Below are 21024 nucleotides of genomic sequence, written 5' to 3'. Positions count from 1 at the left end.
GCCTGGGTGTTACGGGGCTCCCGTGATGGGCTCCTGGATGCCCGTCGCCCCTGGTCTTGGGGCATGGCCATGGGGTTCAGGGGATGGTGGGGGTCCCTCTCCCACCTCAGCACAAGGAACTGGTGGCTCTCACCACATGGAGGATGTGCTGGAGCTGGGGCAGGAGCTGGTGGGTGTCCAACTGCTGCACCAGAGCCACAGCTCAGGTCCTGGGGTCAGCAAGGAAGAGCTGAGGGGAAGGAGGGAGCTGTGACAGAGACCCCAGCCCAGCCTCAATCCCTCCCACACAGCCTGGTGCAATTTGGGGGGGGGGGACCTGCAGCTTCATCCATGGGTTCTGAGCCTGCAAAGAGGGGGGACAGTGCTGACTCCCAGGGGGCAGGTGGGCGCCATAGAGACCCAAAGCCACCCCCCTGGCCATGGGGGGGTTGAAGCCCCCAGGATGGGGGGCTCTGTATTCCTGGAGTGGGGGGGGAGGGGTCCTGCTCCCAGGACCTCCATGCACTTCACCTCCCACCCCTGGTCCCCCCCAGGCTCTCACTGGGCTGGAGTAGGGGTAGAAACCAGATCAGGGGGGGCCCAGGATTCAAGGGAATCACTCACCCTCAACCATGGTGCACTGTCTGTCCAGGGCTGCTCAGTGCCAGGGCCTTTGCTGACTCCCAGGAGACCCCCAAGCCCCAGTGACCTCAGGGAGTGTTATGACATCACCCCCCCCTGCCACCAGCTGCCCTCAGGCCCCTGCTTAGGGTGGGACACAGCTGTGGCCACCCTGCTCCCCCAAATCCCCACAGAAGAAGCCTCAAGTCCAGTGCAAAAGTAAGCAGAGTTTATTGCTTCACCAGCAGTCCTGGCCCTACAAGACCAGGAGCTTGAAGGCACCAAGGATAAGGGGACATGGAGGTTAACCCCATAGGCACTTGGGGGGATGAAGGCACTCTGCTCTACCTCCCTGGGGCAGGGGACAAGGGACAGAGCTGGGCCTAGGGCAGGCACTAAGGTCAGGGGCAAGGTGGGGCAGGCAGGGGGGAGTAGATGCTCCTAGCACAGCTTTGGGGAAGGAGGTGCTGGTGGGGAAGCCCCACCCTCACCCCACCCCCGAAGATGCTACTTCATCTCCTGATCCCCCAGGCACTGAGCCGAGGGGGCGAAGGGTCCCACGAGCCAGGTGAGGGGGGTGTTGTGGGCCACGTGTTCCACCAGCTCATCCATCAGCTGCCGAGCTCGGGTGACCTGGACACGGGCTCGGGCCAGCACCCCCCCTGTCACCTCCTGCAGGGAAGCAGCAGAGGCCAGGCCAGCCCTCAGCTCCTCCACGTTCTGCCGGACCTGTCCTGCTTTCTCCTGGATGCTGGCGGGGAGGCCCTGGAGGCTGCAGACCAAGGGCTGGCAGGAGCTCTGGAGCTGCTGTGTCAAACCCTGCAGCATGGCCAAGGCACCCGACTCCACCTGCTGCAGGGGGGATGAGGGGGTGAGTGAGCAGCTCAGGGGACACCGGGTGGCCCTGGGGACCCCCTCTGCTCCTTTCCACCTACTTCTGGTGGCACCGGGTCCTTGCTACCACTCGGTTGCTTCTTGCTCCACTCCAGCCACAGCTGCTGCAGCTTCTCCTGCCCCCCCTGCAGCCTCTGGTCCACGCCCTGCTTGAGTTGCTCCACCTGGGCAGGAGAGGTGGCAGAAGCGTGGGTGCTGTGCCAGAGCCTCAGGGTGGCACAAGGGGGGAGATGGGGGTGGCTCCTACCAAGTCGAGGGTTCGCTGGAGCTGGGTCAGGACATCCTGGCTGCTGCGACGGGCGCTCTGCAGCTTCCCCAGGGAGTGCTGGAGGGCTCGGTGCTGGAGCTTGGCTGAGAGCGAGCCCAGGCGCACGAAGTAGCTCTGCTGCTGCTTCTGCTGCTCGGGTTCAAAGCCCTCCACAGCCGTGGCCAGCTTGGCTGCAAGGCAGAGGAGCTGTTGAGGTGGCCCCCCCACCCCCAACCCCACGTAGAGCCAGCATCACCCTAGGCAGGCTCTACCCATCCCTCTCCAAGGAGCCCACCACCCCCGCCCCAAGCCCACGAGCCATCTCCAGGAGCTCAGCTCAAGCTCCTCACCCAACTCCTCATCCGTCATGGGCAGGTAATGGTCCACCAGCTCCTCTGACTTATCCAGCATGGAGCTCATCCCACTCGCCACCATCTGGCCCATGCTGGAGCCCATGACGGTGCTGACACCGCTGCTCACTGCTGACTTGGTCAGCTCCATGCTGCCCTGCACGGCCCCTTTGGTCATGTCCATCACCCCCGTCACCCTGCTGGTCACCACGTCCTTGGCCCCAGCCATGGTGCTGCTCAGAACATCCTTGGCCCCTGTCACCGTGGAAGTCACCAGCTGCTTGGTGTCCGAGATAAGCTGTAAGGGGAGGGGAACCTCCTGTTGAGCAATGCTTTGGGGTGGGACAACCCCCCCAGCCCCAGCCCCCCACACTACCTGTGCAGGGGGCTGCTGCAGGATGGGCAGCTTCTCCTCCAGCTTATCCAGCCCTTTGCAGGCGTACTCGTTGGCAGTGGAAACTGAGGAGGAGACAAGAAATGGGGTTTAACACCTTGGGGCCATGCAACACCTACAGGCAGGTTGGTTTGGAGGGTCCCCCAGAATTCAGGGGTTGCTGCCTCCCACCAGCTGCTCCTCCAATCCTTTGCAGGTGGATTTGATGGTGGTGAAAAGAAGATAAGAAAATAAATGTGTTTAACATCCTGCTGCCTCACAAAAGCTCTGCTTGGGGCAGTTTTGGGGGGCACCCCAGAACTCACAGGGTGCTGCTCCCTATCCACCAGCCCCTCCCACACACATCCCTTTTGGTGATAGAAACCAGAGACACAACCCCAGCTCTGTCCTTACCAGAGCTCTGCTGGGGACAACTTTTGGGGCACCCCAAACCTCCTGGGTGCTGCTGCCCACCTCCCACCCCATCCCCACTCACTCTGGGGCTCCAGCTTGGTGAGGAGGGGCTGCGCCCCACTGACAGCCGCTGCTGTCAGGGTCTTCACCCCCTTTTCAGCAGCATCACAGACAGTCCTGACGTAGGGGTGGCTCTGCTTGGTGGAGGCGTAGGCAGTGGAGACCATGTCGTAGGCTGAGCTGACCAGGGGCAGGCTGGCCACCCGCGTCCCGATGCTCTGGGGAGAGGGGGGGAGGGAGCACGAAAACGTCAGGGTCAAGTTTTGGGGAGTAACCGAGTCCCCAAATCTCACAGGGGATGGGGGGGGCTCTTTCTGTCCCCAGTCCCGCCCCGTCACGAGACTTTGGGGTACTCTGAGGACCCTCCAAGCCCACCCAAGGGTTGGATGACACAGTCTTGTCCTCAAGCCGTGACCCCTCCGCCCCAAGCCCCCCCGTGTCCCCACTGACCTGTGGCTCCTCAGCTTTGGGCTGCGCCGTCCCGGGATCGCTGGTGGCCATGGCGGGGCTGCGGGGGGGGAGGCACAGGGAATGGGGTCAGACCCTCCCATACCGCTCCCCACTCAGCCCTGGGGCAAGGGGACCCCGAGTTACTCCCCAAGCCCTCTCCCTAGGGCGAGGCAGCTCCCACCCGGGCCCCCAAGGACAGCGGGAACGAACTCACCACGAATTCTGGACGCTGAGCTCCGGGCTGGCCCCTCTTTCCTCCCCAACGGGTTTTATAGCCCCGGAGCCCGGCCCAAAGCGCATGTGACCAGGACCCGCCCGCCGGGGCCGGCCCGGGGCGGTCCGGGAGCACCGACGAGCGGGGAGCGGCTGAGGCACCATCCCCCCACCCTGGGACTGGGACCCCCCTAGGCCAGGCTGCACTGACCCTCGCTGGAAACAGGACTGGGACTCTTCGGTACCGTGATGCCCTTCAACTGGGATCCCCCGGGTCAAGCTGAGCCGAGCCCCTCCACCAGAGCAAGATCCCCCCCGCCCCGGGAATGGATCCCCCGGGACCTGGCGGCACCGACCCATCCCTCCCCAGGACGCGATCCCCCAGCACCGTGACGCACTGACCCCCCGGGACCGGGCGGTTCCGACCCCCCCGGGGACACTCCCCACCTTCCCAGGACCGGATCCCTCGGGACTGGGTGGCACAGAGCCCCCGGGATGCGAGACCCGCCCCCAGGGTCTCCCCGGAACCAGACCCCCCGGACCAGACTGCACTGACCTCTCCGCCCCGAACCGGGCTGTAACAACCCCCTCCCCCACACCAGAATCCCCCTGGCACCAGATTGGGATACAGTGACCCCCCAGTATCAATCCCCACCCGGGGACCAGGATGGACCCAACGCCCCCAGGCCCAGTTCCCCCAAGCCAGGCTGCATCCCCCTCCCCCTCAATCCCCGTACTGCACTCACCCCCCCACAGCACGGGGCTCCCCGTGTTCCCCTTACCTGACCCAGTGCAGAAGGTCAGACCGGTCCCAGTCCCGGGGTGGGGGGCAGTGGGTGGGTGCCACCCTGCTGGTGTCGGGGATCCCCCAGACCCTGCCCCACCGTAGCGATAACCAGGACTAAGTCCAGTGCCACACGGCCCGGGTCACAGTCCAGCCCCCCCGGGCACCCCTCGGCACCTTCTGACCCGTTCCCCCCTCACCAGCAAAACCTTCCCTGTGGAGTTTTGTGAGGAGCCCCCCGGACATGGTGGCTCCACTGCTGTGACTAGAAGGCATTTTAAGGACTAAAAAGTTGTTTGGGGTTTTGTTGGGTTTTTTTCCCCTTTTAATGATTTTGGAGACACCAAGACAAGAGATCCCAGGACAGAAGGTCCTGGTATTTATTCTCTGGGCCTGTAGACCCTGTGGGGAGCCCCAGGGCGGGCGGGGCTGGACAGACTCCCTGTCCTTCACATGCCACCATCCCATCCCCAAACGCGACCCCCAGCTGCGGCAACAGGGCTCCCACTCAGGTCGCCGACTCCACTGTCACCTGATCCCCCACGGGGCTGGGCTTGGCTGCTGTGGGTGCTCCCCAGATTGCTTGGTGGCACCAGAAGGAGGGTTCAATGTTGGCTGCAGAGCTGGGGGGGAGGGGGCACCCGGTGCGTCCCCCCGACGGTGACACAACCCTCCCACTTGGCCATGTCCACCGGGACATCCTCCGGGTATTCTACCAGGGTGGGGGCGAAGGGTCCCACCAGCCAGGGCAGGGGCGTGTGCTGCCCCACGTACTCCAGCAGCTCCTCCACGCTCAGCTGCGCCCGCGTCACGGTCTCCCGGCTCTGCGCCAGCACCAGGTCCGACAGGTCGTGGAGGGAGCGGGCGCTGGAGAGGGAAGCCTGGACACCCTCCACGCCATGACGGATGTGTCCTGCTGTCTCCTGCACGCTGCTGGGGAGACTCCGGGCACCGGTGGCCAAGCGGGTGCAGGTGCTGTGGAGCTGGTGGAGAAGCTCCCGCACCATGGCCAGCGTCCGCACCTCCACCTGCGGGGCACCGGCAGCAGCTCTGGGGTGCGGTGTGACCCTGGTATGGCAGGGCTCAGCCCCCCACACCTTGGTGTCCTCCATGAGCATGGCCCCCTACCCCACACCTTGGTGTCCTCCACAGGCATGTCACCCTGCCCCACACCTTGGTGTCCTCCATGAGCATGGCCCCCTACCCCACACCTTGCTGTCCATCATGGGCACAGCCTCCCACTCCATACCTTGGTGTCCTCCACCAACTTGATTCCCCCACCTTATATACCTTGGTGTCCTCAACAGCCATGGTCCCTCACCCCATACCTTGGTGTCCCCCACCCTACACTGTCCTTCCAGAGCATGGGCCCTCAGCCTGTGCTTGATGTCCTCCATGGCACCCGCACCCTGTACCTCACTCTCCTCCATGGGTTCAGCATCTTGCCCATCCTGCTGGCTCCACTCCAGCCACATGTTGTGGAGATGCTGCCGGGTGCTCTGGACGTGCCCGTCTGTATCTTGCCGCCCCTGTTCGATCTGTAGGAAGGGGCAGCCCAAGGTGGGAGGAGCACCCCAGGGGGAGGGTGGGCAGCCGGGGCTGGCACCGTCCCCACCACATCCTTACCAGTTCGAAGACGCGGCGGAGCTGGGACAGGAGGTGGTGGGCGCTGTGCCGTGCCCGCCGCAGCTCGCCCAGGGAGCCCCGCAGGGCTCGGTCCCGCAGCCGGGCCGAGAGCTCGCCCACCCGCACGAAGCAGCTCTGCCGCCGTCCCTGCCGCTCAGCCACTGCCACCTCTGCCACCGCTGCGGGGACAGGAGGTGACACCGGGATGAGCCACCCCAGAGCTCCACACCCCACCATCGGGGGGCCCGGCTGCGGGATGCTTGGCCACCGGCTGACAGGAAGGTGCCACCAAAAAGCCAGGTGGCCTCTGGGGTCACCTCTCGGGGTGACACGGGGATGTCCCTGCCCACCGCTGCCCCGTGCCGCGCTATAAATACCCGCGGGGGGTGGCACAGGGCTATGTTTGCCGTCTGCTTTCCAGGTGAGAGTTCAGCCACCACCGCGTCACCGTCCCCGGCGTTGGGGACAGTCCCTGCTGCCATGCCACGCCGGCCGTGACCATCACGTGGGGCTTGGTGGTGGCCACAACCACCAGAGGGGGCTCAGTGGTGGCTTAGCGCGGCAGGGGCACCCGAAGACCACCACGGGATGGGGTTAAGTGGGGGCACAGGGGGGGTTTTGACACCCCAAGTTTGAGAGATGGGTTTGTTGGGGCCTTTTTGGCACTCACCCGGCTCCTCGCTCTCCTCGGGCAGGTCCTGCTCCATCACCTCCTTTGATCTGCCCAGCACCGTGTCCAGCAGCCGGCCCAGGCTGGACCCAACCACGCTGCCCATGCTGCTGCTGAGCACCCAGCGTGTCCTTTCCACGCTGCCCCACACCAGCCCCACCGCCCCACGCACCGTGGAGGACACCAGCTCCCTGGTGTCTGCCACCACCTGCCAGGGGACAACAAAGGGGTGGGTTTGTCCCAGCACCTCATCCAGGGATGGATGTGTATATCTGTCCCCCAAACCCGTGTCCCCCCGACCCCCAGGGCAGGCATTACCCTCTCGGGGGGCTGCTGCAGGATGGGCAGCTTCTCCTCCAGCTTATCCAGCCCTTTGCAGGCATACTCGTTGGCAGTGGAAACTGAGAAGGAGACAAGAAATGGGGTTTAACACCTTGGGGCCATGCAACACCTACAGGCAGGTTGGTTTGGAGGGTCCCCCAGAATTCACAGGGTGCTGCCTCCCACCAGCTGCTCCTCCAATCCTTTGCAGGTGGATTTGATGGTGGTGAAAATAAGATAGGAAAATAAATATGTTTAACATCCTGCTGCCTCACAAAAGCTCTGCTTGGGGCAGTTTTGGGGGGCACCCCAGAACTCACGGGGTGCTGCTCCCTATCCACCAGCCCCTCCCACACACATCCCTTTTGGTGATAGAAACCAGAGACACAACCCCAGCTCTGTCCTTACCAGAGCTCTGCTGGGGACAGCTTTTGGGGCACCCCAAACCTCCTGGGTGCTGCTGCCCACCTCCCACCCCATCCCCACTCACTCTGGGGCTCCAGCTTGGTGAGGAGGGGCTGCGCCCCACTGACAGCCACTGCTGTCAGGGTCTTCACCCCCTTTTCAGCAGCATCACAGACAGTCCTGACGTAGGGGTGTCTCTGCTTGGTGGAGGTGTAGGCAGTGCAGACTGCCCTGCAGGCACAGCTCACCAGGGCCAGGTTGGCCACCCGGCTCACCACATTCTGCTGGGGTGCAGAGGGGGAGAATGGTGAGCTGGGTCCCCCCGTGATGCCCCACACCCACCCTCCTTGCACTCCCCCTACCTTCAGCTCCTGCCCATCATCTGCCAGGACGGTGTTTTCGGCTGACATGGTAGTGGAGGCTGCAGAGGGAGGAGGTAGATCAGGGGGTGTCACCCTGTGGACCCCCAAAGGAGCTCCAACGAGGAGAGGAGCAGATGGTGGGGATGAGTTTCCTCCCGAAACTGAGCACCCTCCTCCACAGCCCCCCCCACCCCTCCGAGGGCTGAGAACCACCAGCTCATGACACGAGTGAGTGGCAGCTGCAGGTAGGTCCCTGGGGCGGTCTGGGAGGGGGCTGGGGCTGACCTCCTGCCATGGAGAGATGCGGTGGGCCTGAGTCTTCTTGTCCCGTCTTAGGTCCCTGTTTGGGGACAGGGAAGGTTTTGGGGTGACTCAGCCAGAGGCTGGGCTGGATGGTCCTTTTGCAATTCTCCAGTGCAGACGTGCCACTCGTCACTGTCCCCTCGGCCGGGGTAGCCCCGAGTACACAGCGCGGGGAGAGGGACACCCGGCAGTACCCCCCCACCACCGCCTGTGTCCCTTGGGGTGTCCCGTCACTCCCCGCCGGGGACAGGGCAGTGTCCCCACCCCGCTACCCCCCTGCCGGGCCCTGGGCAAGTCCGGGGGGGGGGAGGCTTTAGAGGAGGGGACCCTAAAGGCAGGTCCTGGGGGGGCAGGTCCCCCCTTGCGGGGGTCGCCGGGATGTCCCCTCGGGTGCTCCGTGGGGGCACCCACCACGGAAGGGGTGGGACATCTGGGACACCCCCCTCCCCTCCAGCCCCTGCCTGAAGCCGCAGTGCTCTCAGCAGCCCGGGTGGGCTCTGCCCCACAAGCAGCCCCCGCAGCCCCCCCCAGGAGGACCCAGGGACCCCCGGTGCACGTCCCCAACCCCGCGCCCGCTTCCCACCCTCCAACCACCGCCAAGTCCCGCAGACGGTACTTACGGGAGGTGGTGGGGGGTCTGTCGCGACCCCCCCTCGATCGTGATCACGTTCCCCGGTCGCGATCCCCGCGTCCCCGCCCAGCGCTGGATTCATCCTTGGGGGGGAGCCAATCAGCGAAGGGGAGGGACGTGTTCCCACCAATCAGGAGGGAGGGACGGGCCACGGGTGGCCGCCACGTGGGGACGGGGGCCCGATCCTGCCCGGGACGGCCCGGGAACACCGAGGGGACACCCCGGATGGGGACCAGGGCTGGAGACACCGCTCTGTGACACGTGTCCCTCCCCGTGGTGTCCCCACCCCAGGTATCCCCATCCTGGTCTTCCCTCGCCAGGTGTCCCCTCACCAAGTGACCCAACACCAGGTGTCCCCGTGCCCAACACCTCCACACCAAACCTGTCTCTTTGCCATCTGTCCCCATGCCAAGTGTCCCCACTCCCCATGGCCCCATACCAAGTGACCCAGTGCCCAGCTGTTGTCACACCAAGCATCTCCCTACCGAGTGTCCCCACACCAGGGGACAGCAGTGTCACCCTGTGCCATAGGGTGGGAGAGGGTGCTGGGCAATCACCAGCAGGGTGGGGAACCCACCGGCCTGGACAGGAACAGGTACAGGCAAGGGACACTTCCCAGGGTGGCAAACAGGATGAAGTGTGTGATGGCACCACCATGGCAGCAGCACTGGTGGCAGGATCCAGCCTGGTGGCATCGTGGTGGCCACTGTCACTGAGGGGTTGTTCAAGCCGTTGTCACCACCCTCCCACTGCCAGCTCTGCACCCCTGGGCAGGGAAATGTCCTCACCCCCATGTCCCCCCTCCCCGACCCCCCCGGCTCTCCCCCCACCTTCGGAGAAGCTCCTTGGGGACCTTCCTGGGGCTGTCACCCCAGGGGGTTTTGGGGGGGGGGGATTTGCCCCTCGTGCAGGTTGGGAAATCGCTGGCAGCTTGCAGGGTGCCAGCATCCGGGGCAAGCACAGGGTGCTGGTGTCTGTGTCCCACCCCCCATGTCCCCATTCCCTGCCACCCCTGCCTCCTGGGGGACACGGCACTGCCACCCCCTCCCACCCTCACCACTCCCCCTCAGGGTGCCACAACACTGGCAGGACACGGTGCTGTACAGCATCAGGGGGGAAACTGAGGCACAGCGCGTGGGGGATGATGAGGAGCAGTGGACTGACCCCTCCCCACCGTCTGTGACAGTGACAAAGGGGGGACCGGGGGGGGTTTGCCTCTGGTACACGGGTGTTTATTGGGGTACAGACCGCGGGCGGCCGCATGCATGGCCACAGGGGGAAGGGGCACCCGCAGACCCCCACCCTATTTACAGCCTGCCACCCCACCCCGGGGACCTGCCACCCCCCCCGGGGACCCGCCACCCCCCCCCATCCCAGGGCAGGGGTGGCACCGCAAGGGCACCCTTTGCCAGCAGAGAGTGGGGTGATTGGGGACCCCTCCCAGCCCCAGCAGTGTCCCCCCACCCTGCTGTGCTTTGCAGGGCAGGGGGGGCTGCCGGGGTCAGGGTTGGATGAGCCCCCCCACCCAGCTGGCACTGGGCAGAGGGTGACCCCGGAGGGGTGTGAGTGTGCCCCACCCCCAGGTAACACACACATTTTGGGGCCTCCCCACTCCCACTGCACCCCAACTGTGTCCTGACACTGCAACCAGTGGACCCTCCCCCCTGAAGCTGGGGGTCCTTAGGGTGCTTGCAGCACCCACAAGCCCCCCCACACCTTGGGTGCAGCTGATGGGGCTGCGGGGCACAGCCCTGCTCTGTGTCTGTCTTGCTGCTCCCCAGCGATCCCCCCCAGGGGGCTGTGGGCCCTGGGTCCAGCCTGGGGGGGTGGCAGGGGATGGATGGGATCTCCCCTCCCCCGGGGAGAGCAAAGCATCAGGGCACTGCCCCACGCCCCCCCCGACACACCCAAACCTTCTCAGGTTTGTGTGTGTCCCCTCCCCCAACCCATGCAAGCATCTCACCCCACATCTCCCCCCATATCCCCTCACCATCCCCAAGGAGCTGGGGGGGACCCCAGGGTGTCCTTAGATGGGGGGGGGGGGAGGTGACACCAGGTGGGACCCTATTTTCCCGAGGGAGTCCGCTCCACACCATAGTGCAGGAGGTGGTGCAGGTCCGTCAGTGCCCGGGGGGGGGGGCCCAGTGGTAGTGGGGGTCCGGGGGGTGGTACTGTGCCCCCCGTAAACCCCCACCCCCTCGCCGCTATTGAACGTGTGGTTCCTCTTGAGGTGGGCGCCGGGGCGGCCCGTGCCGTTGTTGGCGTTGAAGTTCAGTTGTTCAGGGTGCCAAGGGGGGGGCCCTTGGTTAAAGTCTCCCCCCCCTTCCCCGCCAGGTGCCGAGACCACCCGTCGGCGTTCGGGGCTGGGGCGGGGGGTCCCGGTGAAGTCACCGTAAGAGCTGCGGGGGGGGCGGTGGGTGCTGGTGGGTGGGGGGTGCTGTCGGCTACGGGAACCCTCTTGGGGGTCCCGACCTCCCCAGTCCCCCGAAGAGTCGCTGAGTTCAGCTTCCAGTTCCTGGTCCACCAAGATGGGGTGGCAGGAGAGGGGGGTGATGCCACGCGTCGGGTGCACCCGTCCGGTGCCACCAGCGGTGCCGGAGCCACCGGGGTCCCTCAAAGCAGCGTTGATGATGTTGTGACTTTGTTCCCAAGTGCAGTTTTGGAGGGGACCGGGACAACGTTTTTGTTGCAAAGGGGTTTGCTCCGGGGTGGGCAAGACCCCCGAATCCAGGTCGTGGTGGTGATGGGTGGTGGTCACCTTCCCCAGCTCTTTGGGCCAACCGTTGGGCATCAGCGGGGCCAGCAAGGTGCCGGGCTGGCGGCCCCGTGCCCGCCGCTCGCCCAGCCGGCTGACGCTCACCACCCCCTCGCCGTGGCCCAGGATGGTGTCCTTGTCCTTGCGCCTCGCCAGCTCCTTGCGGTCCCGGTGGCCGATGAACCAACAGACACTGAAGCCGGAGATGACGGCGCCGATGACGAAGGCAGCGACCGAGGAGATCACCAAGAGGTTCACTGAGACCAACCCGTCCGGCTCGTCCACAAAGCTCTCGGTCACCAACCCTGAGGGATACACAGACACACACACAGACACAGACAGACACACGGACAGACAGACACACGGACAGACAGACAGACACACACAGGCACACAGACACAGACACACACACACACAAACAGACAGACACACACAGACAGGCAGACACAGACAGACAGACAGACACACAGACAGACAGACAGACAGACACACAGACACAGACACACACGTCAGGGCATGGCCACGGTGGGAACCCCCAGCCTGGAAATTTTCAAGGCCAGTTTGGATGGAGCTTGGCTTTAAACTGGCAGAGGGGGAGATATTGGGAAGAAATTCTTTGGGGTGAGGGTGCTGACCCCCTTGGTTGCCCCCAGAAGCTGTGGCTGCCCCATCCCTGGCAGTGATGAAGGTTGGATGGGGCTTGGAGCACCCATTGCCAGGGGTTGGGACTGGATCTTCAAGGTCCCTTCCAACCCAAACCATTCTGTGACTCTATGAGCTGGTGGTGTCACTGCCATGTCCCCAGAGCCCATCCCAAGCTCACCCTCACACTCGCCCAGGTGGGATGTGCTGCCACCAGTGATGTCCTGCTCGAAGGCCACCCTGGGGAAGGGGGGGGAGAGAAATTGGGGAGGGGTCAGTGGTCCTCAATACCCAGCAGTGGGCTCCCAGCTTGCTGCAGTGATGAGTTTGCTGGGTCTCAGCTGCTGGGGAGCCGATGCTCCCCCCAGGATCTGGCAGCATTACCTGGGGTTGGGCTCCAGGAAGACACAGGAGCCCTCGGGTGTCCAGCCACAGTAGGGATCCCGGCTCCCCAGGCAATTCCTGGCAGGAGTAGAGATGTCAAGATGGGGGACACACAACACCCCAGCCCCTAGGGGAGACCCCACCCCCAGGAGGGACCTTGCCCCGGCACCGTGCCATGCCTCAGTTTCCCCTGGCATTGCTCCCGGCCATACTAAGCCCTTCCCAGATGGATCCCGGCGAATTGCCGGGATGGGCAGGGAACCCTTCCCTGCTCCTCACAGCCCCCCTGCCCCCAGGAGGGTGGCTGAGCCCGGCAACACTCACTTCATGCAGGCTGAGTGCTGCTGGCAACGAGCCACTGGCACCCTGGCCACGCAGGGGGGGAAGGCCAACAGCAGGGACCCCGCTGCCTTGTCCAGCTCCAGCCCCAGGAGCCGCCGCTCGTCCTCTGTGTCCCGGCCACACCTGGGGACAGGGCAGAGCTCAGCCTGGCCCTGGCTCTGGGCCCTATTGGCCTGGAACAGAGCTGGGCCCGGAGCAGGCTGGGACAGAGGAGGGCACCTCACCCACTCCTTGTGTCCCTCTGATCCACCCATCCATCCATCCATCCATCCATCCATCCATCCATCCATCCATCCATCCCAGCCACCTCAGTCACCTTGCAGCCATCAGTCCTTCCCTAAACATCTCATCCACCTCCTTCCTTCCTTCCTTCCTTCCTTCCTTCCTTCCTTCCTTCCTTCCTTCCTTCCTTCCTTCCTTCCTTCCATTCCAGCCACCCAACCATCCATCCAACCACTCCCTCAAGCATCCATTCAACCACTCAACCACCCACTCACCCATCCAACCATCCATATATCCATTCCACCCATCCAACCATCCTTATATCCATCCCACCCAACCACCCATCCAACCACTTACCCACCCAGGCCCCCACCCACCCATCTGGCTACCCTGCCACCCCCCCTCCTTTCCTCCCAGCACCCACCTCCCAGGCTGGTAAGTCTCAAACTCCTCCAGGAAGATGCTCTGGCTGCCAGGGGGGGCAGGCGTGGGGCTGGAGCTGGCATTGGGCTGGATGAGGAACTTGAGGACTGTGCCAGTGCTGGAACCCAGGAAGACCACGGTCTGGTTGCCCCATGGCCCCGCTGCATTGTCCACCACGATCTTGCGGAGCTGGTACCTGAGTGGTGGGAATGGAGAAGGGCACTGGGGTATGTAAGAGCTCAGGGGGTGGGGAAACTGAGGCAGGGAAGGGGGCTGGAACACCCCCTGGGGGAGGATGGACAAGCTGTGGCTGACCCAGAGAGAAAAGTCCTCAGGGAATGTGAGGAGCAGTGCAGATCCCAGATGGAAACTGGTCCAGATCCTGGCCAGGACCCAGCCAGACCCATCTCAGATCCCACCCGTGATCTACCTCAGATCCCACCAATGAGTGGTCCCAGATCCCACTAAGGATCCAGCCCGGATTCCCCCCAGGTCCCTGCTGGTCCCCAGCCCCACATGCCTGTCCACAGCCCTGTGTCCCCAACCCCAATCCTGTGTCCCCATGCTCATATGACTGTCACCAGCCTCATGTTCCCAACCCTATGTCCTTGTCCCCATCCCTGTCCCCAGCATCACGTCCTTGTCCACATCCCCACATTCCCAGGTCCCCATCCCCACACACTCCCCACCAGTGGGGATGCTGGGGCCCGAGCGAGTGCCGCTTGATTAATTCCCCACCAAGCAGCAATTAAGGCAGATTTAATTAGGACGAGACGATCTCGACTGCAACGCTGATGAGATTTATCAGCTCCCCTGGCACAGGATGCACGTGGCCAGCACGGCATGAGAAGCTCCAGCCAGCACCTCCAGCACTCCCAGCACTCCTTTGCTCCCACCAGTACCCCAAGCACCCCCAGAAGCCCCAGCACTCCTCAGCACCCATTAGCACACCTCAGCTCCCTGCTGTGGTCCCACCCACACTCACCGGCTCATGGTGCGGAGGATCCAGGGGACGTGGCCCAGGGCTGGCACCGCCTCATCCATCAGGGGGTGGGTCTTGACGAAGCTGAGGATCTCGTCGGGGAAGGTGCTGGAAGAGTTGTAGGGCATCCCCGGGGACGCACAGCACCCTGGCCTGCACCCACACCATGGCTCAGTGTCCCCATGGCCACCGGGACCCCTGCACCCAGCCCCACCTGTCCCCAGCCCTGCTGGTACCAGCCCTGGATGTCCCCAGCCCTGCTGGTGTTGTTCCCGTGACCAGCCCTGTCCCCACCACCCTCTCTGCAGGTACCACTCCTCATCATTCCTGTCCCCATCCCTGTTCTTATCTTTCTTCCCAGCCCTGGTGGTACCAGCCCTGGATGGCTCCAGCCCTGATGGCACTGGGCCTGGATCTCACTGTCCCTGTCACTGTTCCCATCCCTGCTGGCACTGCTGACCCTGGCTGACCCCAGCCCCATCTGTGTCCCCCAGCCTTTGACCCTATGCCCACTCCTGTCACTTCTCCCTGTGAGCACCAGCCCTGCCTGTCCCTGTCCCCATCCCTGTCCCGCAGGCTGCACTGACCGGGGCTTGGGCACCATGTCCTCAGGCACAGGGGTCCAGATGGACTCAGGTGATTTCTGCTCCCGGAAACGTCCCTCGAAGACAGCGGCCACTTGGGTCATGTCGAAGGCACAGACAGCTGATCCAGGGATGCTGAGGGGACGTGGGCACGGGGTGAAACCTCAACCCATGTCCTCCATGTCCCCTAGGAGCATGTAGAAGTGTCCCAGCCCCGAAGGTCTCAGTGGGGCACAAGAGGGTCCGACCTGTTGGCAGGCGTGGAGAAGACAGCCAGCACCACAGGGCGCCCATCCAGCTCCAAGATGTCCGTCACGGCTTGGATGACGTTAAAGTAGAAGTGGGAATCACCCGGCACGGAGCAGTTGAGCCGGGCCTTGAGGAAGGAGGTCCACTGCTTCTCCAGCACCCGCTGCGAGCCCCCCATATCGTTCTTGCAGACCCGGGCCACACGTGACACCACCACCTGTGGGGTGGATACCCATCACCACCTGGAACCCAACCCTATAACCGTGTCTCAGACCACCGTGGAGGTGTAGCTATGGAGGTGTAGCCGTGGAGGTGTAGCCCACCTTCTCCAGGTAGTTGAACTCCATGGCGATTTCCCTGAAGAAGAAGTAGACGTGGCTCCTCCATTCCACCGCGTGCACGAAGTAGGGCTCTGCGGGGACAGTGGCAGGGTAAAAGATGTCCCAGATGGTGTCAAAGGGGATGGGGACAAGCCCCATGTGGCCCGTGGTGACCACTAGGGCGGAGGAAGCACCTTTGAACCATTTGGAGTCGTGTTTGACAGTGCGGAGTGTGGGGCTGTCCCCCAGGCTGCGGTAGATGACGGCGTCGATGGCCAGGAAATCCGTCACGGTGGCGGTGAAGAGCATCCCCCCTGTGTGGGACAGGGACATCAGCCAGCTGTGGGAAGCGGACAGCAGGCAGGGCACCCAGTGGGATGCCACCACTGACCTGTGAAGAGGGGCCACGTTGGCGTGCTTGGGGTCGTAGGGACAGCGGGGCCATGCCGCTGATGTTGTCCCCGATGGGCTCCAGGGTGTCATCTGGAACGGGCAAGACAGGACCATCAATGATGCCACCTGGGCAGAGGGGTTCACCTGGACCCCATGGGGAAGAGGGTCTTAGGGGTGACAGTGGGGTCCCAGGGGATGGGGTGACTCACGCTGTAGTTGGCACAGACGGGGTTGAAGGCGTTGGGTGCCACAGACAAAGAGCAGGCTCTCGTTACGCACCAGCAGCACCTTGATGAAGTTCCGGCACTCTGCCTGCACCAGCCAGAGGGGGTGGGTGGTCACCCCCTGGGCACCCTGACCCCCACACTACCCCCCCAGGGTCCCCATTGATGTCCAAGGGGTTGTTTTTCAACCCCCAAATGGCATCGCCAGGACTCGGCTGTGCCTGCTCTGCCAGCCTGAACTAATTAATGACAAGCCAATTACCCAGAGGCAAATAAATCACGGAGACGTGGGTGCTGGCAGGGAGGAGAAGGTGGACACTGGGGGTGGAGATTCAGGGGTGGCTTTTTCCATGTGACACAGGGCGGCGACGTGGCTCAGTGCCCACCCGGGGGTCCCTAGGGTGCAGACCCCCCCTTGTCTGTAACTCGTGTTTCCCTTCTCACGGAGATGCTGATGTCGTGCTGGTTTGAGCGCCACGTCAGCTTCTGGGGAGAGGACAAAAAAACACCCAGTGTGGGGCTGGGGAGAAGCGGAAGCCCCCTCCCCCATCTTCAGCCCTCCCCACCCCCAGCACCCCCCACCCCACCTCAGCACCCCACTTACCCGGTGGTAACGCATCTCACCAGCACCCGTGGGCTCCAGGCTCACACGGTAAACGTTGTCCCTGGGGAGGGGGACATGGGTGTCACCACCCTGGCTGTGAAGTTGGGGGCACCCCAGAGATGTACCCCCCCACCCCCAGTGAAGCTTTTCCTCCCACCCACCCCTCCCAGGAAGGTTTTGGGTGCTGGGGTGGGTGACGAGCATCACTGGGGCAGGGACAACTCACCCTGGGGTGCCCCAGGGCAGATTTTGGGGTTCTCCAGGGAAGGTAGTGGCATTACCCCTGTCCAACAAAGAGGGTTGGAGAGGGTGCTGGGTGCCCACTCCCCATGAGGGGAGGTTTTGGGGTGCAAGGGTTCAGACCTGTCCCCGATGAAGAGGGTCCTGTTGACCTTGAGGATGCGCTGGATGTTGAGGCGCTGGGTGCCCCCACCCTCGGGACCAGCTTGGTGGCTCATCCCATGGCCCACAAACACAGCGTAGTGCTTCACGTCTGGAGGGGACATGGAGGGGTCACCCCCTGCCCAGGCACCTCCACCCACCCCTGCTTCTCCAGCCAGTCACAACAACCACCCTCACCCACCCTAATCATGGGTGTCCCCTCCCACTTTCCCCCCCAAACTCCCTCCCCAAGTGCCCCCTCCTGCCTCCACCCCAACTCCTTCCCATGGGTGCCCCCTCCCACCTTCCCCCCAAAACACCCCCAAACCCCCCATCCCCTCCCCATACCGACCGTGTCCACCCCCTTGCACCCGAACAGGACCCTGATCCCCCCAACCCGCCCCCCCGGGAGGGGACACTCACAGTCCTCGGAGGCCACCGCGATGGGGCCGGGCTCTTCGGGGAAGGTGGCCCGGACCGTCCTCTCCGCCGCCAGCAGGAGCAGCAGGACGAAGGGCGGACACACACGGGGGGGTGTCCCCATGGTGGCCACCGGGGCGGGGGGGCACCCACCGCACCTGAGGAGAAGGGCAAGAGATAGTCGGGGGTGGGTGAGGGGCAGCACCCCCTGACGCTTGGGTTCCCCCCCACACCTTGGAGCACCCAAACCTAAACCCATCACCCGGGGGTTCCGGTGGGGGGGACCTGGGGGGGGGGTGTTGGAGGCGGCGGTGCTGGGTTGGTGCCAGCGGGGAGGGGCCGGGCTGGGCTCGGCGAGTCCTTCCCCTGGCAGAAGGAATTCCAAAATATGTTGGAAAGCGGCCCCGGGGGGGGCCCCCCCCCCCCCCCCCAAATCCTCCTCCCGCCCCCCCGCCCCGCCAACCCCTCCCCAGCGCCTGAGCAGCTCCACATCTGGCGGCTACTGGGCCCAAACTGGGGTTTGCCACTCGTGCCTCATCACCCCCAGATCTCGGGGAGGGGGGGGAGGGGGTGGCACGGCAGAGCTGGGGACATGGGACAGCGGGGAGCCATGGGATGGTTGGGGAAAAATCCCCGGGGACACAGCGGGGTGCAGTGACAGCCCTGTCACTGGACGGTCCTGATGCCACTGTCCCCGTCCTGCTACTCGTCCCTGTGGGGCAGCGGGTAATTAGCAGAGGTTTAATTGATTCTTATTTCCGTGGGGAGCGGGGAGGGATCGAAGTGTCGCCCTTCTGTCACCGCATCCCCTGCGGGGAGCCGGGGGTTGACATTGCACAGGGCCGGGGGACACTGCCGGCTGGTGCCAGCGAGGAGACTTGTCCCCATCTCCTCTGCGGTGTCACCGGCCCCGGGTGAGACCCAGCACTGTCCCCAACCATGTACCCTCCCCAGTGCCACAGTCTCTGGGGACATCTGACCCTGGCACCGCTGTGTCAGTGGGTAGGACAAGACCCCAGTAGGACTTGACCCTGGTGTCACAACCCCTGGGGGTGACTGACACCACCCTCAAAGTATCATGGATGCCAGGGACATCCAATTCTGTCCCCACGGTGTCATGGACCCCAGGGCCATCCCACAATGTCCCCACTGATACCCAACTCTGTCCCCACAGTTTCACAGCCCCTGGGGACAAGTGACCCCCTCCCCACAGTGTCAGGGACCACAGGGCCATCCCACAATGTCCCCACGGTGTCACATCTCCTGGGAACTACTGATCCCATCCCCTCAGACCCCAAGGACATCCCACAACGTCCCCAGGGTGTCACACCTCCTGGGGACATCCAGTAGTGTCATGGCCCTTGGGGACACTCAACCCCATTCCCATGGTGTCACAGTCCCTGGGGACAATTGATGCCGTGCTGTGACAAACCGGTTGGGGAAGTGCCAGAAGAGGGGGACACCCCCCAAAAAAAAGCAGCCGAAGGGAAGGGTTCAGTGTGCATCAGCCACCTGAGAATCCACCCACGGGATTTTGGGGGGTGGGGGGCGGAGAGGTCGTGTCACAGCCTCGGGTGAAGCCAGGGGGTCCGGTATCACCGCACCTCCTCCCCCCGCAGCCTGCGCGGTGACAGGGAGCGGGCGCTGGGTAACCGGAGCCTCCGGCGACATAAATGACAGCGATTGTGCCGGGAAAGAAAAGGCGGCGGGGAGGAGGGGGCTGGCGGGGAGGGGGACAGGGGTGACAAACAGGGACCCATTCACGGCGGCAAAGGAGAGGGGACGCTCACGGTGTTGGTCCCCAACATGGCTGTGGGGAAACTGAGACAGCGGGTGGGGACAGGGTGGCCACATCGGGGAAGTTCCGTGTGGTCTGAGGGGGGCGCGGGGGGCTTCAGCCTGGGTGGAGCAGCTGAACAGCCTCAGGCGTGTCCCTTGTCCTTGTCCCTGCTGCAGCCCCCCTGCTCCCTGCCTCAGTTTCCCCATTTGAAAGCTCTCAGCCCTCATCCTTTGCACGTAAAGCTTGGGGTTGGGGGACACACACGCAGTCGCCCTGTCCCCCCCTCCAGCACCTTCCCGACTCCAAGGTGACAAAGAGGAAGGAGGGAGCATCCCCCCTGTTTCACCCTCCCCCCCTCCCAGCATAATTTCCACGGGGACAGCAGCGATCCCCATGCATCCCTAAGAGCCCACAGAGGGGGTTGCTACCTCCCTCCCCTGCCTGCCGGGGGGGGACTCTGCCTCCATTCTCCCCCCCCCCCGGGGTATGGGAGCCCTTTTCCATGGCATTGGGGCACAGCTCCTTGCCCCCCATCCCCGACCCCCGCTCTGCCCACCTGAGTTCCGCTGGCTTCTCCCCCGCTGGCTCTATGGCACTGCCACCACTGTCCCCACCGCTCGGAGCAGGGGGCCCAGACGCTTGGGTCCCATTGCAGGGGAGGTAGGGGGGATGCCCCGACGGCGCTGGGGGGCTCCGGCGTCCCGAAAGCGGCTCAGCTGTCGTGTAAGCCCCCCAACCCCCCCCCGCCTCCCTCTGCACCGGGACCTCCAGGGGAGGGGGGGCCCCACGCCCCCCACCCGCGCCAGGTGGGAAGGTAGGGGCTGATGTCACCGTAACCGGAGCCACCACCACCCCGCCCCCCCTCGTCCCCCCCTCCCGCAGCTGTCACCGCAGCCAGGGACCCCGGGTGGGGGGTGGGGGGCACCCATGGGACACCCCGGCGTCCCCTCCCAAAGTACGACGGGAAAATGCCGGCACGAACCTACCCGGTGAGACGCCCCCTCCCCACCAAACCACGGTGGGGACAATGTCGTGTCCCCCCCTCCTCCTTAATGGCCATCACACATGCCCGAAGGGGGCTCATTCCCATGGGATCCACGATTCCATGAGAAAAGCACTGGGAAAAGGGGGGGGATGACACACAACCCCGGGAAATTGAGGGATCAACAGTGGGGGGGCACCAAAATTTGTCACCCAGTCCCCAAAGCTTTGGGGACACATGGGGGGCACCCTCTTCATTGCCACAGAGGGGGTCTGGGTGGTCACCAGCAGTATGTTCCCCCCCCACCCAAAATTACCATAGGGACCCCCCAGCTGTTGCTGCTGGCAGGGTTGGGGGGCTCAGCCCTCTTCCCCCTCCCCCCCGCCCTGGGTTTCCGTTGCGGGGCCGGTTCAGATGGCAGAGCCAGGAAGCAGCTGTCCCCACGGCGGGGACGGAGCAAATGTCACCCCGGCCACCTGGCACCACAGCCTGGCCCTGTCCACCCCCAGTCTCCCCCTTGCACCTCCCAGAGGGGTGGGATGGAGAGGCAGCCCCCCAGAGCTGTGGGGGGCCCAGAGAATGGGGGGACCCCCAGCGTTGGCGGGGTCTCTGTGTGAGTGACAGATGTGGCTGG

At 64.4% G+C, this 21024-nt stretch overlaps 3 protein-coding genes across 12 annotated transcripts; all 3 read right to left on the bottom strand.

Annotated features, from left to right (window-relative positions):
- Nucleotides 1-807: 807 nt before the first annotated feature.
- On the bottom strand, nt 808-4435 carry LOC103533428 (perilipin-3-like). Of its 3 annotated transcripts, none has more exons than XM_030466264.1 (8): nt 4384-4435; nt 3389-3446; nt 2961-3156; nt 2468-2550; nt 2092-2389; nt 1742-1932; nt 1536-1658; nt 808-1452 (listed from the first exon to the last, which is right to left on the bottom strand). In XM_030466264.1, the coding sequence occupies exons 2-8, from the start codon at nt 3437-3439 to the stop codon at nt 1108-1110; spliced, it is 1287 nt and encodes a 428-aa protein (XP_030322124.1). In that variant the 5' UTR covers nt 3440-3446; nt 4384-4435; the 3' UTR covers nt 808-1107. The 3 variants fall into 3 exon arrangements, with proteins under 3 accessions (XP_030322124.1, XP_030322121.1, XP_030322122.1); XM_030466261.1 differs by lacking the exon at nt 4384-4435 and adding an exon at nt 3603-3686; XM_030466262.1 differs by lacking the exon at nt 4384-4435 and adding an exon at nt 3606-3629.
- Nucleotides 4436-4732: 297 nt separating this feature from the next.
- On the bottom strand, nt 4733-8800 carry LOC103533429 (perilipin-3-like). 8 transcript variants are annotated; one of them, XM_030466265.1, is made up of 9 exons: nt 8693-8800; nt 8055-8109; nt 7770-7828; nt 7493-7691; nt 7000-7082; nt 6682-6889; nt 6012-6190; nt 5801-5923; nt 4733-5413 (listed from the first exon to the last, which is right to left on the bottom strand). In XM_030466265.1, exons 1-9 carry the CDS (start codon nt 8783-8785, stop codon nt 4991-4993), a joined length of 1422 nt encoding a protein of 473 aa, XP_030322125.1. In that variant the 5' UTR covers nt 8786-8800; the 3' UTR covers nt 4733-4990. The 8 variants fall into 8 exon arrangements, with proteins under 8 accessions (XP_030322125.1, XP_030322126.1, XP_030322128.1 ...); XM_030466266.1 differs by having other exon boundaries at nt 6682-6899; nt 7010-7082; XM_030466268.1 differs by having other exon boundaries at nt 7493-7688.
- Nucleotides 8801-9913: 1113 nt separating this feature from the next.
- SEMA6B (semaphorin 6B) lies at nt 9914-20236 on the bottom strand. The gene is given in 21 exon segments (XM_030466352.1): nt 9914-10830; nt 10832-11763; nt 12282-12340; nt 12485-12562; nt 12809-12949; nt 13473-13667; nt 14457-14606; nt 15041-15172; nt 15286-15503; nt 15610-15698; nt 15801-15920; nt 15998-16007; nt 16009-16044; nt 16046-16089; nt 16205-16241; nt 16243-16311; nt 16650-16709; nt 16828-16888; nt 17191-17320; nt 17632-17786; nt 19965-20236. Coding segments are annotated over 20 exon segments (2745 nt in total). The 5' UTR covers nt 17753-17786; nt 19965-20236; the 3' UTR covers nt 9914-10767.
- Nucleotides 20237-21024: the final 788 nt, after the last annotated feature.

This window comes from Calypte anna, chromosome 28, assembly GCF_003957555.1.
Source record: "Calypte anna isolate BGI_N300 chromosome 28, bCalAnn1_v1.p, whole genome shotgun sequence".
In the NCBI taxonomy this organism is placed as follows: Eukaryota; Metazoa; Chordata; class Aves; order Apodiformes; family Trochilidae; genus Calypte; species Calypte anna.
The sequence above is the reverse complement of the archived record's forward strand: the minus strand, read 5'-3'. Positions and strand labels throughout refer to the sequence as shown.

Bases quoted from the DNA above. Each gene is read 5' to 3' on its own strand.
- LOC103533429 (XM_030466265.1), bottom strand. From the start codon at position 8,785: ATGAATCCAGCGCTGGGCGGGGACGCGGGGATCGCGACCGGGGAACGT. The intron at 7,692-7,769 runs GTAGGGGGAGTG...TCTGCACCCCAG, and splicing joins ATGATGGGCAGGAGCTGAAG to CAGAATGTGGTGAGCCGGGT. The intron at 6,191-6,681 runs GTGAGTGCCAAA...CTGTCCCCGCAG, and splicing joins CGAGGAGAGCGAGGAGCCGG to CGGTGGCAGAGGTGGCAGTG.
- LOC103533428 (XM_030466264.1), bottom strand. From the start codon at position 3,439: ATGGCCACCAGCGATCCCGGGACGGCGCAGCCCAAAGCTGAGGAGCCA. The intron at 1,933-2,091 runs GTGAGGAGCTTG...TCTGCCTTGCAG, and splicing joins CATGACGGATGAGGAGTTGG to CCAAGCTGGCCACGGCTGTG. The intron at 1,659-1,741 runs GTAGGAGCCACC...TCTCCTGCCCAG, and splicing joins TCCAGCGAACCCTCGACTTG to GTGGAGCAACTCAAGCAGGG.